We start from the raw sequence: 17,603 nt of genomic DNA, 5'->3' as shown, positions 1-17,603 counted from the left end.
TCTTTCAGACACTGTCTAGCATATTTTTGTTAATAAGGTGGCTTCTTAAATTTGGAGTAACTCTGGGCCTCAACGTATCTTAATTTGTCCGTGGGTGGGGGACTCAAATAGAGAACACGTCTGCAAATGTCAATGGGCTCTATGTAGGGAGGTTGCAATCTTTGCAGGAAACATATTCGACAGTTGAGCTCACTATGTTTGAAGGAGGTGATCAGACATAAGCTGATCACTCAATCTGTTTGGTCAACGGAGCAACTGAATGAGGGTTGCCAACACCCAGGTGGTTGAAAGGGATCCCCTAGTTTGGTGGCCTCCCCCCCACTTCAGGGTTATCAGAAAACTGGGGGTGGGGATGTTTGCTGGGTACTCCGTTATACCCTTTGGAGACCGATTCCCAAAAGGTATCTGTGGGAATGTGGGGCACTGGGGGGGGGCTATTTTTTGAGGTAGAGGCACCAAATTTTCATCATAGCATCTGTGGCCTCTCCTCAACTGGTCCCACAGGTTTCGAAAAGATTGGACCAGGGGTTCCAATACTATGAGACCCCAATGAGCCCCTATCCATTCTTTCCAAATAGAGGGAAGGCTTTTAAAAGGCGTGCTGTCCCTTTAAGCGTGACTTCCAGAACTCCCTTTGGAGCTCATGGCTCCGCCCCACAATCCCCAGATATTTCTTGTGTCAGACCAGGCAACCTAAATTGAACGTGTATCAAACTGCTTTGTATTTCCCCAATCTGAATAAGTGGTTACATACTAAAACATATGAGTAGAAAGAAGGAGTGTTACAAATCGAAAACCAAAGGAAGTCCTAGACTACTTCTTTTTATTTGTTTGTTTGCTTAAAACATACATATGCTACCTTTCCAGCCAAATATGGTCCCTAATTTGGCACATTATCTTTGTTCCACAAGAAAAAAAAATATCTGGGATAACGACTATTTAATGTTTTCTTGTTATTACTTGTTCTCTTTTGCTCAGTTCAGGCCTCAGAACGATCATGAAACATTTGGGGAAAAAGATACAACCCAGTAACCCAGCACTGGAGGCCAAGATAGAGAATATCTCCACGGCAACCGTATATTTCCCTTTGGTGCTCAGGTAGGTTGGGACAAAACACAACCAAATGCTACAAAACATCATCATGCTGAAGGTGATGAATCTGGCCTCGTTGAAACTGTCTGGCAACTTCCGGGCAAAGAAAGCCACAGTGAAGCTGATGGAGGACAGAGGACCCATGTAGCCCAGAATGGTATAAAACATAACAGAAGACTCTTCGTTGCATTCTGCTATGATCTCTTCCATCATTGACTTTGTGTCCACATGGGGGAAGGGGGGAGTGGTTCCTAACCACACTGTACAGATGCACACTTGGATCATGGAGCAAAAAAGGACAATGGAGTATGTAAGTCTTTCCCCTACCCACTTCCACATGATGCACCTTGGTTTGGTGGCCATGAAAGTGACAACCACAGTGACTGTTTTGGCCAACACGTGTTGGATCAGGCCAGTGGCCCATCCAGTCCAACCCTTGGGTCACACAGTGGCTAGAAAACCCCAAGTGCCATTAGGAGGTCCACCATTGGGGCCAGGACAATTAGAAGCCTCCCACTGTGCCCCCTTTCAAGCACCAAGAATACAGAGCATCACTGCCCCAGACAGAGAGTTCCAACAATACACTGTGGCTAATAGCCACTGATGGACGATATGTTGATCCAATTCCCTCTTGAAGCTGGCTATGCTTGTAGCCGCTATCTCCTGTGGCAATGAATTTCATGTGTTCGTCACCCTTTGGGTGAGATCAAATGAGATTGGGCTTCCCAGGGGTATCCTGGGAAGGGATAAAATGGCATGCTCTTTTAGAATGCTTAATTTCCCCCTTGTTACTTTTACTCAGATTTACAAGGAAGTTGTGTTCAACTTTACAAAGTTTTGGAAATTTATGGTGTAATCTTGAACAGAGACAAAACTTCTAGATCCGTTTAAGACAATGGACTTTAAAAGTAGTCCTTTTGCTTAGGATCACATCATTAGAACCAAGCCCTGGTTCTTAGATATTTGCCCCAGCATCCCCCAGATGAAGACATGAGACACCAGCGAGTTTAATTATTTAAACAGTAGGGTTTTTTTGGTAGCAAGAACTCCTTTGCATATGCCACACACCCCTGATGTCGCCAATCCTCCAAGAGCTTACAGTAGGCCCTGTAATAAGAGCCCTGAGTCGGAAATGACTGGTGCTTGCACAGGGGATTACCTTTCCCTTTTAAAGCTTTTGGAGGATTGGCTACATCAGGGGTGTGTGGCCTAATATGCAAATAGGGCTTCCAAGCCCCCGGTCTGGGCGGAGGTTTCCCCACCTGGGAGGTTCCTAACCTGCTGGCCCACACTGGGCCAGCGAGGGTTACCTCCCTCTATGTTGCTGGCACAATGATGCCACCTGAAAGTGACATCATCATAATAGTGATGTTGAGGAAAACTCTAGGTGTTTTGGGGAAAACTCTATGGTTTCCCCGGACGTTCTAGCCATTTGGGAGGGAAAACTCTATGGTGCAATAGGTACCATAGAGTTTTCCCCTCCCAAATGGCTAGAGCATTTGAAAAAAGCATAGAGTTTTCCCGGAAACACCTAGAGCAACTGCACACAATGTCACCGGCATGATGATGTCACTTCTGGGTAGACATCAATGCTATAATGCAAAGAGCTGCTCATGATCTCCTTTATCTTCCTCCCCCACAACAACCCTGTGAAGTGGGTGGGGCTGAGAGAGCTGTGACAGAAGCTGCCCTTTCAAGGATAACCTCTGCGAGAGCTATGGCTGACCCTGGGCCATTCCAGCAGCTGCAAGTGGAGCAGTGGGGAATCAAACCCGGTTCTTTCCCCAAACATACCTTCAAACTTGCAATGGCAGCATGTTGGAGCCCAACTAGATGTGTTGGCATCCTCATAGCCACCTCAAGGATGCTGCCTTCATTTCAAAGTGATTTTAAAATCAAGCAAGAGTCAGTCAGGCTGAGGCACTCTTGTTTCCTCCCTCCCATATCTTTTCAGGTTAGGGATGCCAGCTCTATTCCTGGACATTTGGGGCAGAGATTGGCAAGGGACCCCAGGGAGATATAAATACCTTACAGTTCACCCTCCAAATCAGCCATTTGGGAGGGATGGTGTCTCAGTGGTAGAGGATCTGCTTGGTAAGCAGAAGGCCCCAGGTTCAATCCCCGGCATCTCCAACTAAAAGGGGTCCAGGCAAATAGGTGTGAAAAACATCAGCTTGAGAACCTGGAGAGCCACTGCCAATCTGAGTAGACAAGACTGAGTTTGATGGACTGAGGGTCTGACTCAGTATAAGGCAGCTTCATATGTTTCTCCAGGGGAACAACTGATCTCTGTAGTCTGCTTTGCAATTCTCTCCTTCTAGAAGTTCACCTGGTGACCATTTTGTGAAGTTAGGTGCTAGGTTCATTTCCTAAGCATTTCGTTGAACTGTGACTGGTGTCACCTCCTTCTCCTCCTCTCCCTCCCCCCTTTCCCCTGCCTTCTATTCCTTTGTTTCCAAATTCTTGCTATTTTATCACATGATTTTATTGCCACATGATTTTTTTGGCTCTTAGTTTTATTCATGTTCATGCAGTTTTTGGATTGTTCCGCTTTGACTTTCTGACATCCATTGCTGGTGCTTGTTTGCGGAGTTGTTGTGTTTTGACATTCTGTTCTGAGGGGTGTTTCAGTGCTGCCAAGGCAAGCCACCTGAAGTGCGGGTTATCCATATTTTCAAGCAAATGAGTACAAAAAGATATAGATGTGCTTTGCTGCTTGAACCAGTTTGGTGTAGTGCTTAAGTGTGTGGGCTCTTATCTGGGACAACCGGGTTTGATTCCCCACTCCTCCACTTGCAGCTGCTGGAATGGCCTTGGGTCAGCCATAGCTCTCGCAGAGGTTGTCCTTGAAAGGATAGCTGCTGTGAGAGTCCTCTCAGCCCCACCCACCTCACAGGGTGTCTGTTGTGGAGGAGGAAGGTAAAGGAGATTGTGAGCCGCTCTGAGATTCAGAGTGGAGAGCAGGGTATAAATCCAATATCATCATCATCATCATCATCATCATCATCATCATCATCATCATCATCATCATCTTCTTCTTCTTCTTCTTCTTCTTCTTCTTCTCAAAGGTATTCATTATGTGGTGAGCACTACTCTGTCTCTGAAAGTCTTTCAGAAATATCGCACACCATAATGAAGAGGGAGAGGAGCTGTTGTCCCAAGAGATGCTGTTTTTGTTGGAAAGTGGCTTTGCCCTCCAGGATATATGATCCCGCAGTTGATGCAGGTGACTGATTAAAACTGCAGCCCTCCTTATGCAGCAGTACTCTTGCCTTGCCTTGCCTTGCACACACTCACACTGACGCTTTCTTCTGCCAAGGCAAAAATATGGTGCTTCCCATCCTTCACTCCATTAATAAAGGAATTGAGCACCACCGTAAGGCACAAAGAAGAACGTACTTCTTCCCCAGACGCTGCAGGGAGCCTTCTGCTGGATGGATCGTCTGTTTCGACTGCTGCCAAGGTATAGAAATGGGAACTGTGGCCAGACCAAAGGGGGCTGGGAGGGTGGATATGAACACATTTGGGCTTCTTCAGAGGAATGCTCATTATAAAATTATGGACAGGCCTGATCTTAATATGAGGCTGGGCAAACCAGAAACTGCAGTGTACTGATTAGCAAACACTAGAAATAAACCACTGTTCTTAAACAATTGCTTAAACAATTTCTTTCATAATGATGCAGTTATATTATTACCATCACAAACCAAAATTCATTAAATGTCCATAGGAAAATCAAAAAGTTATTTCACACCCCTCTTGTAAGGTAGTACTTTCAAAATCAGAATGTTATTTCACATCACTCTTGTAAGGTAGCACTTTGCAGTCCACTGTCTCAGTTCTCCTTTGCTTGAAAGACGTAGATAGCACCGCGCTTGTATATGATGCCTCCTATGGGTGGCAGACTGAAGTCTGGCAGGTGCGGTGGCTACACAGGTCCTGGGTTCAGTTCTGTGTTTCGTTCACCTTCCGCTGGCCGCTTTTCGTTTAGCTTTGAAACCCGTGCTAAAGGCAATTGCTCACACATTACAATACAATGTTACTTTGCAGCTTGCACAAATGGCTCTCTGCGTCTTTCAAGCAAAGGAGAACTGAGACAGTGGACTGTAAAGTGCTACCTTATAAGAGTGGTGTGAAGTATCTTTTTGATTTTTCTATGGACATTTAATGAATTTTGGTTTGTGATGATAATAATATAATTGCATCATTATGAAATAAATTGTTTAAGCATTTATTTGCAACATAAAAATGCAGTGGTTTATTTATAGTGTTTCTTAGTATGAGGCTGGCAAGGCAAAGAGATTCTTTGTGCAACCCATGCAAAGTCACTACATGGGTGTGGTGAGCACACCTCTACAGTATCCTCAAAGATCTCTGGTATGCCATGCAAGGATTCCTAACTGCTTTTTTATGGGTTGCAGCATAATTTTAATAGGACTCTGGAATAAAGTTGTCAGCTGGACAGGAAAAGAAATCCTGCCCTTTTAATAGAGGCTTAATGTGCTAAGAGCCCTGGAAGCTCATTGGAGGATTGGCTACATCAGGGGTTTGTGGCCTAATATACAAAAGAACTCCTGCTAGAAAATGAGCCCTGGAGAGCATTCTCTGTGAGGCTGACCATTTGTTGATTGTTCAGAATGGTCAATAGGTGCTTCATTAGTGGAAGCTAGGATGGGAGATGTTCCCATTAGGGCCTTTCCTCCTTTGGGAAACCGTCACTCCTCAGACTGGCAGATTTTTGAAGCAGAGAACTGTTGAGTTGTCTGTGATAGCAAAAGTTCTAAATGGCTGTTGCTGACTTGGGGGAACTGAAACAGGATTAGTACCAGTGCTCCCTCTAAAGCTGTGGGATCCTGTGAGCAAAAATTCTACTATGTGAACTACTGGCATTAAAGTTGTGAGCGACTGCATACGTTAGTTTGCTCTGGGGCCATTTTCCATGAGCTCAGACAAAAACGTGTGAGCCGGAGGTTAAAAAACTGAGCTAGCTTCCACTAACTCAGAAGGGACACTGGAAGCAGCTGTGCTATCTGCTTATAAGGTTGCATTTACCCACAATATGCTCTGATTTGATTGATCTGATCTGATTTCTAGCCTGCCCCTTCCCATGAACAGGCTCAGGGTGGGTTACAACATAACCATTCAAAATAATAAAGTATACATTTAATACATTTAATATATCACAATATAAAATCGCTACCCTCCAGTAAAAATGACGGCGTCCAGAAACTAAGCAAATAAGGTAAGTGTAATTGAAGTCAATGTCAACATATTGTATCCAAAGATTACATTCAGTGAGTGAGGGGGGCTGTAATGGGATCCTCCCTGCAGCTTACACTAGGGCTGGGGCACGTCCTAACGGCTTTGTGTAACTCTTTTCCATGCCATTGCCACTTATCGCAGTTGCCACCCTGCAGCTTTTAGAAGAAGAAGAGGACTGCAGATTTATACCCCACCCTATACCCCATCAGAGACTCAGAGCAGCTTTCAATCTCCTATATCCTCCCCCCCCCGCCACAACAGACACCCTGTGAGGTGGGTGGGGCTGAGAGGGCTTTCACAGCAGCTGCCCTTTAGAGGACAACCTCTGTGATAGCTATGGCTGACCCAAGGCCATTCCAGCAGGTGCAAGTGGGGGGGAGCGGGGAATCAAACCCAGTTGTCCCAGATAAGAGTCCACACACTTAACCACTACACCAAACTGGTTCTCCAGGGCATAAAGGGAGTCTTCTACAAATATTTTGAGTGGAAATGTTGGGGGGTCGTCTTATACAGCCCCCCTCACTTGCCACTCCAAACCTCTGAATTTAACGTGTATTTCCCATCACTTTTCTACTTTTAAGCAGAAAAGATCAACAGGTAGTAGTAACTGCTTTTCGTATTTGAAAAAGACAGGGCTTTTTTGAGCAGGAATGCATAGGAACACCATTCCTGCTTGCATGGTGTCCGGGGGTGTGGCATAATATGCAAATTACCGTATTTTTTGGACCATAAGACTCACTTTCCCCCCCAAAAAAAGTGTGGGGGAAAGTGTGTGCGTCTTATGGAGCGAAGGGACGATAGGTCGTACCTTCCTCTGGGGGGGGGCAATCCGCTGCCTTCGCCTCCGATCCCGGCGCTTCCCCCGCGCCTGCCTGCCTGGCTCCAGCTCTGCTTCCAGCAAGTGCTGGGATCGCTCCACACTGCCCCCACTGCAAACCCAGCACTTCGCGAGATCCGGCTGCGGAGGGGGCAACGTGCTTCCTCCGTGCCTGTCTGCCTGGCTCCAGCTCTGATGCTTAAAGAAAGCGCCGGGATCGGAGGGCGGAGGGAGCAATCCTGGCGCTTGCTGTAAGCGTCAGAGCTGGAGCCAGGCAGACAGGCACGGAGGAAGCACTCTGCCCCCTCCGCAGCCATCACTCGCGAAGCGCTGGGTTTGCGGTGGGGGCAGCGTGGAGCGATCCCAGTGCTTGCTGGAAGCAGAGCTGGAGCCAGGCAGGCAGGCACGGGGGAAGCGCCGGGATTGGAGGCGGAGGCAGCGGATCACCCCCCAGGAGGAAGGTGCGTCCTATGGTCCAGAGCGCCTTATGGACCGAAAAATACGGTAGTTCCTGCTGGGCTTTTTCTACCAAAAAGCCCTGTGTGAAACAATGGTGACATCGGGGTGTGTGTCCTAATATGCAAATGAGTTCCCACTGTGCTTTTTCTACAAAAAAAAAAGTCCTGGAAAAAGACATTGTTCTTTTCTGATTCCAGATGGAGTTGGGCCTCTTGATCAATGGGACCACAGTGAAGGAGTTCATTTTGCTGGGGTTTGGAGTTGCGCAACAGGCGCGGTTCCTGCTCCTCATCTTTTTTGCCGTTCTGTACATGCTCACTTTAGCTGAGAACATCACCATCATCACACTGGTGGTTCTAGACACCCACTTGTCCCGGCTTCCCATGTACATCCTGCTGAGCAACTTCTCCTGGCTGGAGATCTGTTACGTGAGTGCCACAGTACCCCGAATGCTGTTTGATTTGACATCTCCTCAAGGAATCATCTCCTTTCACGTCTGCTTCCTTCAGTTCTATGTCTTCTTCTCACTTGGCACCACTGAATGCTTCTTCCTGTCAGCCATGGCCTTGGATAGGTACATGGCTATCTGCCATCCTCTGCGCTATCCACAAATTATGTCCCCAGATTCTTGCTACATTCTGGTGGCTGCTTGTTGGATCCTTGGCTTCCTGTGGTATCTTATCCCTGTGATTTTGATCTCCAGGTTGTCCTTCTGTGGCCCCCAAATCATCAACCACTTCCTGTGTGACCCTGTGCCCATTTTGTCTCTTGCCTGCCCTCCACTAGGAATTGTCCCCAGTGTCTGCAAAGTGTTTATGAATGCGTTGGTTTTTTGCAATGTCTTATTTGTTTCGCTGTCTTATGGTGCTGTGATTCTAACCGTTACAAAAAGGTCCTTCCAAGGCAGTTTTAAGAAGTCCTTCTCCACTATCTCTTTCCATCTGCTGGTGGTGACCCTTTTCTATGGCTCTGTGGCTGGGATGTACTTAGCTCCAGTTGGAGAGAATTCCTCAGCGGTCACTAAAGTGGTCACGGTCTTCTACACGGCTGTCACACCTTTTCTCAACCCCATGATTTATTGTCTGCGGAACGATCAGGTGAAGGAGGCACTGGGAAGGCTGTGGAAGAGAAGGGGGAAATTCCTGAGGAGCAAAGCGACAAAGTGAAAAAAAGGAAGAAACGGGGAAAAACCAAACCCTAAACCAGGGGTGTTGAATTCATTTGTTAAGAGGGTCGGATCTGACAGAAATGTGAGCTTGTTGGGCCGGGCCATGTGTGTCATAAAATGTAACGCAAAGTAGAAGAGACATAAACTTTATAATGGACACAGACAAAGACAAAGCTTTTTTTTTTTTTTAAACTTATAATAGAGTGGGTTCAACACAATGATGAGGTGAGGTGGTAGTGATCATAGCTCTTATTATTATCACAGCATTGTATAGGCTGTGCTCTAAGACAGAAAACTGGGCCAACAGGGTCAACTATATATACACTCAAGGTTCCCACGCTAGCCTGCTATTGGGACATTCAAACCAGCAGGGGGGCCGTGATTGGAGCAGGGCAGCAGGGATTTGAATCCTGCTGCCTATTGGTCCCGAGTCCCCAAGCTCAGTCCTACAGGCTCCAGTGAGCCAGGCAAGAACACCATACGTTATACGTATAACCGATCACATATACAGCAAAACTTTAAATAAAACATGCTTTATGTTTTATTTATAGCACTCTTGGAATATTTTATTTAACAGCCTTTGATAACTGAAGGAAGCAAGAAAAAGGGAGAAGGAAACAGACTTGTTCATGGGCCTGATAGCAGCGCTCTGGGGGCCTGATTCAGCCCTTGGGCTGCACGTTTGACCCCACTGCCCTAAATATTACTAATCTTTATTTCATTTATCAATACTAATCTTTATACTAATCTTTATTTATGCTCATTTTTATTTCATTTCTCAATCCCTTCAACCATAGGGTGGTGGGATTATGGATAAAATGAAAACAGTCAGCTTCAAGAGGGAATTGGATAAGCATATGGAGCAGAGGTCCATCAGTGGCTATTAGCCACAGCTTATTGTTGGAACTCTCTGTCTGGGGCAGTGATGCTCTATATTCTTTGTGATTGGAAGGGGGGGCACAGTTAGAGGGCTTCTAGTGTCCTGGCCCCACTGATGGAACCTCCTGATGGCACTTGTTTTTTTTGGCCACTGTGTTGGAATGGATGGGTCATTGGCCTGATCCAACATGGCTTCTCTGATGTTCTTAATTAACACAGTCACAGTGGGATATATGAGATATTTGTCCATCTTCCATGGAAAATTGTTTATTTGTGGTGAGAAAGAACTGATCTTCTTTTCCCTCAGGATTATTGGCTCAGTCTAGATGCCATCCCACCTATGGTCACCGCTGGGGACAAGGGAACTCCTGCCTTTGTGGTGGCGGTTCTCAATCATCAGCCAGCAGGCTGGCAGGGGGGAAATCCTGCCCCCAACTCTCCCAAAAGGTGATATGATGACAATGCCGGGAAGTGATATCATCATGTCACCAATGTCACATGACAATGCTCTAGTTTTTTGGGGGAAATTCTATGGCAAATTTGGCTACAAACCATAGAGTTTTGACCAGAAACTAGAGCATCACCCCCAAAGTGATAACATCAATTCTGGGCAATGTCATTGTACCATGCACACAAAGCACACACAGCAGAAGATCCTGGAGAGGACCCAGGATCCACCCCCCACCATGGCAGCCATGTAGGACCTGGCAACCGTAGTCCCACCCCACTGTGCTGTTTAGAATCAAAGAAGTGGGGGACCTGCAAAGATTTGTGGTTCCTTCTCTTTTTTCCAACCCACCAGCCAATCTACCTTCATTGGCTCCCCGGACTTCAACTTTCCCTCCTTTCCTCCTCTTGGTAGTCTCGCCCCAGGAAAAGTCTGACCCAGCTGCATGGTGCACACCCTGCTGTGACTGGGCCCAGCTGCATGATGGCCACAGAGGAAGGCCAAGTTGCACAGTGGCTACCGGGGTTGCAACCCCCATGGTTATGCTTTACAAAAACCAAGACTTTGAGGGCTCAACAGTATTGTTGTGGTTGCCTGGCAATCTCCAACATGGTGACTGAGAGCTCAGTAGGCATTCTTTTCTTAGAGCTCCAGGCACTGTTTCTGTTATTTTAGGGAGTTTTAGTTTTTTTGATTTACGATGTATCTTTTCTTAGAATTCAAGGCGTTCTCCCCCTTCAAACTTGGGACTTCCTTCAGGTTGTAGAGAAATCCCCTCCCCCCATTTGTCCCTAGCCCATTTTGTACATTTCTTGATCCACACTCTATGACTCTCTAGTTCAGATTTAGATATATGATACCAGCCCTGTACACAGCAGTACACACTGCTTTCTTCTTCTCCTCTCCCTGGGAAATTCTGGACTCCGATTTCATCAGTGCTACAGATTATAAACACAATAGGTGAATGTGGGTGGGAGAATGAGCTCTGTTGCAGTGGGGGTAGTCATTGCAGGGCAGGTCTCCCACTATATTTGGAGACCACCTGGCCTGGATCCCCTTTCCTACCACTCCTTGACAGGCTGGTGAATGGAAATTGGGGAGGGGGTGGAATTCAGCATCAGGCTGATACATGATGTTACTTCTGACACAAAACCAGAAGTGATGTCAGTACATTAGTGTTACACTCTAGGAACATTACTCTGACGTGATGAGATCACTTCTGGTTTTGCCCAATTTGTAGCCCACGTTTCCCTTAAGGAGCTCAGAGTGGCATACAACTTTCATCTCTCCTCTATTTGATCTTCACAATAACCTATAAGGAAAATTAGAGCAAAAGAAGGTAACTTACCCAAGGTCATGCAGTGAATAGCGTGGCAGCAGAGAGACTTGAACTCAGGTCTCATCACTCTTTGTCCAACAATTTCACCACTACGTCACACTACCTATCAACCAGTTTGTTGTATTTGTCATTTTCTGGTTAATGTCACTGGGGGGGGGGGGAGGGAGTTGTATTAATCAGAATGTTTGCTTTGGATATTTTTCTGGAATGAGCTCTTTCTCTTTTGCTCTGAGGACAAGATCAAACATAAAACTTAAGGTTTTTTTTTTAAAAAAAAATAAAACAATGTTAATGTGATATATCTTAAAGGTGATGAAATATCTAAAATGTTTTTCATGCCGAAATAGTGCAGGGAAGGGGAAGTTTTGCCCTGGTTCAAGTACGCATGTGTACGTCTGTATGCACACAGTGTCTACAATCATGGTCTAATTTAAAATCAATAGCATTTGATCTTTGTAACTAAGTTTTTAATTGCATTTCATAGAGCCTACAAAAATCACACAATTGAGGTTGCCACATAAAAGAAGAAACAGTTATATTTTATTTCTTAAGCAAGCAGAAGATTTCATTTTGTTTTATTTATTATGATCCAAGGTCAGCCAACCTAAGAGTACAAGCTAAATTAGATAACAGCATATAAAACCAATAACCCTGTTAAGCGCCAGTGTTAGTAATGCAAGGCAGTTAATGAAAGAATTGAAACATCTGTTTCCTCATCATCTGAGCTAAAGTGCAAAATGTGGCTACCTTAAGTATGATTTAATTAAGGTAATCTACAAGGAGAGTGGACATATAAAATTTATCAGATTTTCCTGGAAACGTAGATAAAATTTGGATAATATACAGGGAACAAATATCCTAATAAAACGAACCATGAAGTAAGAACATAAGAGAAGCCATGTTGAATCAGGCCAATGGCGCACCCAGTCCAACACTTTGTAGTCACACAGTGGCCAAGAAAACCAGGCGCCATCAGGAAGTCCATCAATGGGGCCAGGACACTGGAAGCCCTCTCACTATGCCCCCCCCCCCGCACCAAGAATACCCCAGACAGAAAGTACGAACAATATGCTGTGGTAATAGCCACTGATTGACCTCTTCTCCATATGCTTATCCAATCCCCTCTTGAAGCTGTCTATGCTGGCAGCCATCACCACCTCAAGTGGCAGTGCATTCCATTCATATTAAATTGCACTCAGTGAATTCCATACATATTCAATTGCTTCCATAGTATTTGGTTAGCAAAAACACAAAACAGTAGAAATAAGGGATACCTAAATATTTGCATTGCACCTGAGCTGAAAGCAGAATGTTGAAACAGACCAAAGTAAATGCTGAGATATTTAGGAAATTCTAAGGCATAAAGTTAATTTGCTTGAACAGAATTTTGACCATAATTCTCTACTGCCAGATAAGAGTTGACGCAGGCTCTATCAACATGAAGACCTAGAACCCAGATTCTTTGGCTCTTTCTTTAGCTCCCAAAAAACTGCAGGAGAACCATACCTCTCTTTTTTTAAAAGCAACCACCTGCAATTCATTTTCAAAGGGAGAAGAAAACTTTGTTCTAGTGGCAGGTTGTCTCTACAGCTGAACTCCCCCTAATCCTAGCTTAATTTTTCTGCACCCTGATTGGGCAATGCAAAACACAAATGAAAGGTTAAGACATGCCTCTCTTGACCAATAGTGAATATCAGGGGTCATTTTGTAGAAAAATAGGTGATGGAGCTCATCCAGGATTGTTATGCAGCTGCACCTACTATTCAATGGACAAGGTGGGAAGGAGGAGGTGAAACTCTCAGAAAGGTTCAGGAACTGTGCTCCTGTGAGCGCCCACTGAATCCGAGGTCTGGTGAATATATGCATTCTGTCTTTTAGCCTGGTCAGTTGAATGTTTTGTTTTTCCTCCTCCTTTGCTTCTGCAATCTTACACTGATGTCATTCTTCTCAGCAGCCTGTGGAATGCCTCCTTCACCTGATCATTCCTCAAACAATAGATCAAGGGGTTGAGAAAAGGTGTAACAGCTGTGTAGAAAACAGTCACTGCTTTAGTCAACTCTGAAAAACTCTCTCCAGCTGGAGTTAAATACACCGCTGCCACTGAGCCATAGAAAAGTGTCACCACCAGTACGTGGAAAGATATAGTAGAGAAGGCCTTCCTTCGACTGCCTTGGAAGGAAGCTTTCAGTAGGGTCAGAATCACAACACTATAGGACAGCACAACGAAGAAAGCATTACCTAAAATCCCCACATTCATAAAAATCTCACAGACTTTGGGGGCGATTCCTAGTGGCGGGCAGGCCAAGGATAGAATTGGTCCAGGATCACACAAGAGATGGTCAATGACATTGGGGCCACAGAAGGACAACCTGGAGATCAAAATCACTGGGAAAATGTGCCACAGAAAGCCAAGGATCCAACAAAGGACCATTAGAGAACAGCAGAAGTCTTGGGACATAATTTGTGGGTATTGCAGAGGGTGGCAGATAGCCAAGTACCGATCCAAGGCCATGGCTGAGAGGAAGAAGCATTCAGTGGTGCCCAGTGAGAAGAAGACGTAGAAGTGAAGGAAGCAGGAGCGGAAAGTGATGATCCCATGAGGGAACGTCAGGTCATAAAGCATCCGGGGCACTGTGGCACTCACATAACAAATCTCTAGCCAGGAGAAGTTGCTCAGCAAGTTGTACATGGGCTGCCGGGACAAGTGGATATCTAAAAACACCAGTGTAATGATGGTGATGTTCTCAGCCAATGTGAGCACATAGAGAATGGTGAAAAAGACAAGGAGCAGGAGCCGCTTCTGTTGTCCACCACCAAAGCTCATCAGAATGAATTCCTGCACTCCAGTCCCATTGGCCAACTCCATCTGGAATCAAATAATACGGATGTCACTAGTCTGTCTACCACCTGTTTAGCCCACCCACACAACTTTGTGTAGATTGTAGAGTTCTTCTCTCCATTTTATCCTCACAACAGTGCCTTTAAGTAGGCTAGGTTGAGACACTGGACCAGAAGACTTAGTTTTAAGTTTGCCTAGTAGTCCTAGAATGTCATCTTTTGTTACCTCAATTTGACTCAGTTCCTCAGAAATCCTTAAGAAAAACAGTGGCTCTGGCCTCGATATGTGCTCCAGATCCTGAATACACACTGAATACAGCTGTGGAGAGTTCATTTGGTTTCTCTGCTATCTCATTGATCTGAATGCTGAAGTTAATAGCATTGTGGCCAGTGTTCCCAGCTGGTGCACCAACATTGACATCTGGCACCAGATCTCCAGCCCCCCTTCAAGTTCAGATTTGCTACATCTCTAGTTGGCTCTTTGATGAACTGCTCCAGGGCACAGTAATTTATAACTAAAAAGCTTGCTTCTATGGCAATACCTGAGCACATGTTTGCACCAATCAATGAGAGAATAGCAGAAGAAGAAGAAGAAGAAGAAGAAGAAGAAGAAGAAGAAGAAGAAGAAGAAGAAGAAGACGACGACGACGACGACGACGACGACGACGAAGACATTGGATTTATATTCCACCCTCCACTCAGAGTCTCAGAGCGGCTCACAATCCCATTTACCTTCCTCCGCCACAACAAACACCCTGTGAGGTAGGTGGGCTGAGAGATCTCTGACAGAAGGACAACTCCTACGAGAGCTATGGCTGACCCAAGGCCATTCCAGCAGCTGCAAGTGGAGGAATGGGGAATCAAACCTGGTTCTCTCAGATAAGAGACTGCACACTTAACCATTACACCAAACTGATTCTCTGAAGTCATGCAGTATTGCAATATTCTCCCCTTTGGACACAACCATTACTTCTTGTTCCTTCTTTTAAATTTTTTCTTTAAATTATTTATTAAGATTGTGCAAAAGATAATACAATAATTGAAGAGGATATACATTGCATAGTTGTAGAACAGCTGCATACAGAGTTCTTCAATTTAAAAAGACTGGTCTATTAGAAATAACCAAATATACAAAATATAAATCCAGTAATCACTAAAATTGGGAAAAGGGCATACTTTTTTTAAAAAAAATCTAAAAAATTCTTGGGTACAACAAACCAGTAGTTCATCTCATCCTATGTCTCAGTCAAACCAGCTAGCCAACTGTTGACTAATTGTGAGTGTGAAAAAAGGAGGATGTGTGAGTATATGTTGAAAATTAGATGCAGAAGAACACCACACAAATATGTTCCTTCCTGTCCTCTCTGTAGACTATCCATGAATAATGGTGTTCGATTGACTTTCCCTTTTCCTCCAGTTTTCTGAAATGCCCACTGTATCTATATTGTCATTCGGTGCCAACTTCAGCTTCCCTATCTTGGCTCAGAGACATTTAGCACTGACATACAAGCACCCACGCCTTGTTTTCTTCTCTAAGGACCCCATCTGCTTTGGCCCTCAGGCTTCTTCACATGGCTGTTCTTTGCGCCCTACTCCCATTCTCAAGCTGCACCTTCCTCCTTTTGCAAGAATTTAACACACAGCAATTCTTTGGAATGATGATCAAGTGAGTCAAAGTAACCAGGAAAGATCAGAAATGAAATGTGACTGACAGTGTATGATGCTATGCGTGATCCGTTCTTTCAGTCCCCCCCCCACCCTTTCTCTCTCTGGCTATAATTTTATAAAGAATATCAAGATTGGTTTGGGGAAACTCACCTTTTTCCTAGAAGCTGGTGCCATTCACACCCATACTGCTGTGGTTCCTACCTCAGCCTCCTTTGCCCGGGTACTCATTCCCATTTTCTTTACCTCAAGTCAGAACCAAAGCATCGATTTATCCAGCAGAAAGGTTTCCTTTGCTGTGGTCTGACTGGCCAGTTCAATCTGGGGCACAGAATTGATCTGCGGCAACGCTGGTCTTCCAGCATTCAATGGTAAACCAAAGGTGCTCCCTCGGATGTTCAGAATGGATAAAACATCTGCAGATATGGCGTGGCTTATATGCCACATAGAGCATGCAGGTGTTTGTTGAAGGACGCACCACTGTATGTAAAAATAGCCTTTGCATGAGAAGGAAGCCAGCTTGGGAGTATAATCATTGTCTATATGTTTTCTAAGTTTGCGGTCACACATTAATAGCTATCACACTATTGCTGCATTAGAGCAGTCATTTGTGAACCGATCATTTTGTTAGCACATGCAAACAGGGTGGTGAATGATTAATATATTTCAAAACTCAATGAGGTTTGGATGGACTGTGAGCATTGTTCTCCCTAAGCTGAGTTATCATGAGGTAACTCACAGGTTTTTAGCCTCCAGCTCACACATTTTTGTCTTAGCTTAGGAAAAATGGCCCCAGAGCACACTAATTTATGCAGTAGCTCACAACTTTAAAGTCAGTAGCTCACGACTTTAATGCCAGTAGCCCACAAAGTAGGATTTTTGCTCACAGAACTCTGCAGCTTAGAGAAAACATTGACTGTGAGTCCTTACTAATAGCTGGTATGACTTAGACCAGACTTGAATCCTGCATGGTCTTCTTTGTTTCCCTAAAAACCACGATCCAAAATAAGAATGAAATTCCATCTCAATGTATCAGTGTTATCTCCAACTTGCACTTGCTAGCAAAGTGCCCGTTGGGTCGACATGAGGCTAATAAAGTTCAGAATTATTTGCCAAAATATTAGCTAACACTAGGCAGACGGCTAAAAATTGACCCCAAGGTTCTCTTGCAAGGTTCTGGATAGCAGGTTAAGTAACTACAGAACACCAGCGTAAGGTGGTGTGAAACCATCTGTTGTGTCCTGGGAATGCAGAATGCTGCACGACCTTTCCATCTGTTCTTCAGAAATGACACTCTAAGAAACTTTCCTCTGAGTTTCTTATCTCGGCCCCTCTTGCTTTGGTAATCATCCACATTTCTGTGCCTCTTTGGTACAAGGCGAAGTGCTCTCTAACCAACTCAGGACATAACCTAGTGATGAAATCTGGTGTGTGTGTGTCTTACTCTGAGCTTAAATGTAGTCTTGTTAGAGGATAGAGAAGACAGCTTTGGGAAGGTCAGATTGTAAATTGCTATGGTGCTCATATCTGGTTTTTTGCAAGCCATTTTAGAGTTCCTTAACAGACTTCTTAAAATTACAAGAAATACAGGACCCTTGAGAACTTGTCTGTGGAGGGTAGTTCTTCTTCCTATCAA

At 44.8% G+C, this 17,603-nt stretch overlaps 2 protein-coding genes across 2 annotated transcripts; one reads left to right on the top strand and one right to left on the bottom strand.

Annotated features, from left to right (window-relative positions):
- The first annotated feature begins 7,827 nt into the window (after positions 1 to 7,827).
- On the top strand, positions 7,828 to 8,796 carry LOC132583241 (olfactory receptor 11G2-like). The gene has a single exon (XM_060254910.1). It carries the CDS (start codon positions 7,828 to 7,830, stop codon positions 8,794 to 8,796), a length of 969 nt encoding a protein of 322 aa, XP_060110893.1.
- A 4,595-nt stretch (positions 8,797 to 13,391) lies between these two features.
- On the bottom strand, positions 13,392 to 14,330 carry LOC132584452 (olfactory receptor 11H6-like). The gene has a single exon (XM_060256338.1). The coding sequence runs from the start codon at positions 14,328 to 14,330 to the stop codon at positions 13,392 to 13,394; it is 939 nt and encodes a 312-aa protein (XP_060112321.1).
- Positions 14,331 to 17,603: the final 3,273 nt, after the last annotated feature.

Source organism: Heteronotia binoei, chromosome 15, assembly GCF_032191835.1.
Source record: "Heteronotia binoei isolate CCM8104 ecotype False Entrance Well chromosome 15, APGP_CSIRO_Hbin_v1, whole genome shotgun sequence".
Lineage (NCBI taxonomy): Eukaryota > Metazoa > Chordata > Lepidosauria > Squamata > Gekkonidae > Heteronotia > Heteronotia binoei.
The sequence above is the reverse complement of the archived record's forward strand: the minus strand, read 5'-3'. Positions and strand labels throughout refer to the sequence as shown.

Excerpts from the sequence above, each read along its gene's own strand:
- LOC132583241 (XM_060254910.1), top strand. The coding sequence starts at position 7,828 with ATGGAGTTGGGCCTCTTGATCAATGGGACCACAGTGAAGGAGTTCATT.
- LOC132584452 (XM_060256338.1), bottom strand. The coding sequence starts at position 14,330 with ATGGAGTTGGCCAATGGGACTGGAGTGCAGGAATTCATTCTGATGAGC.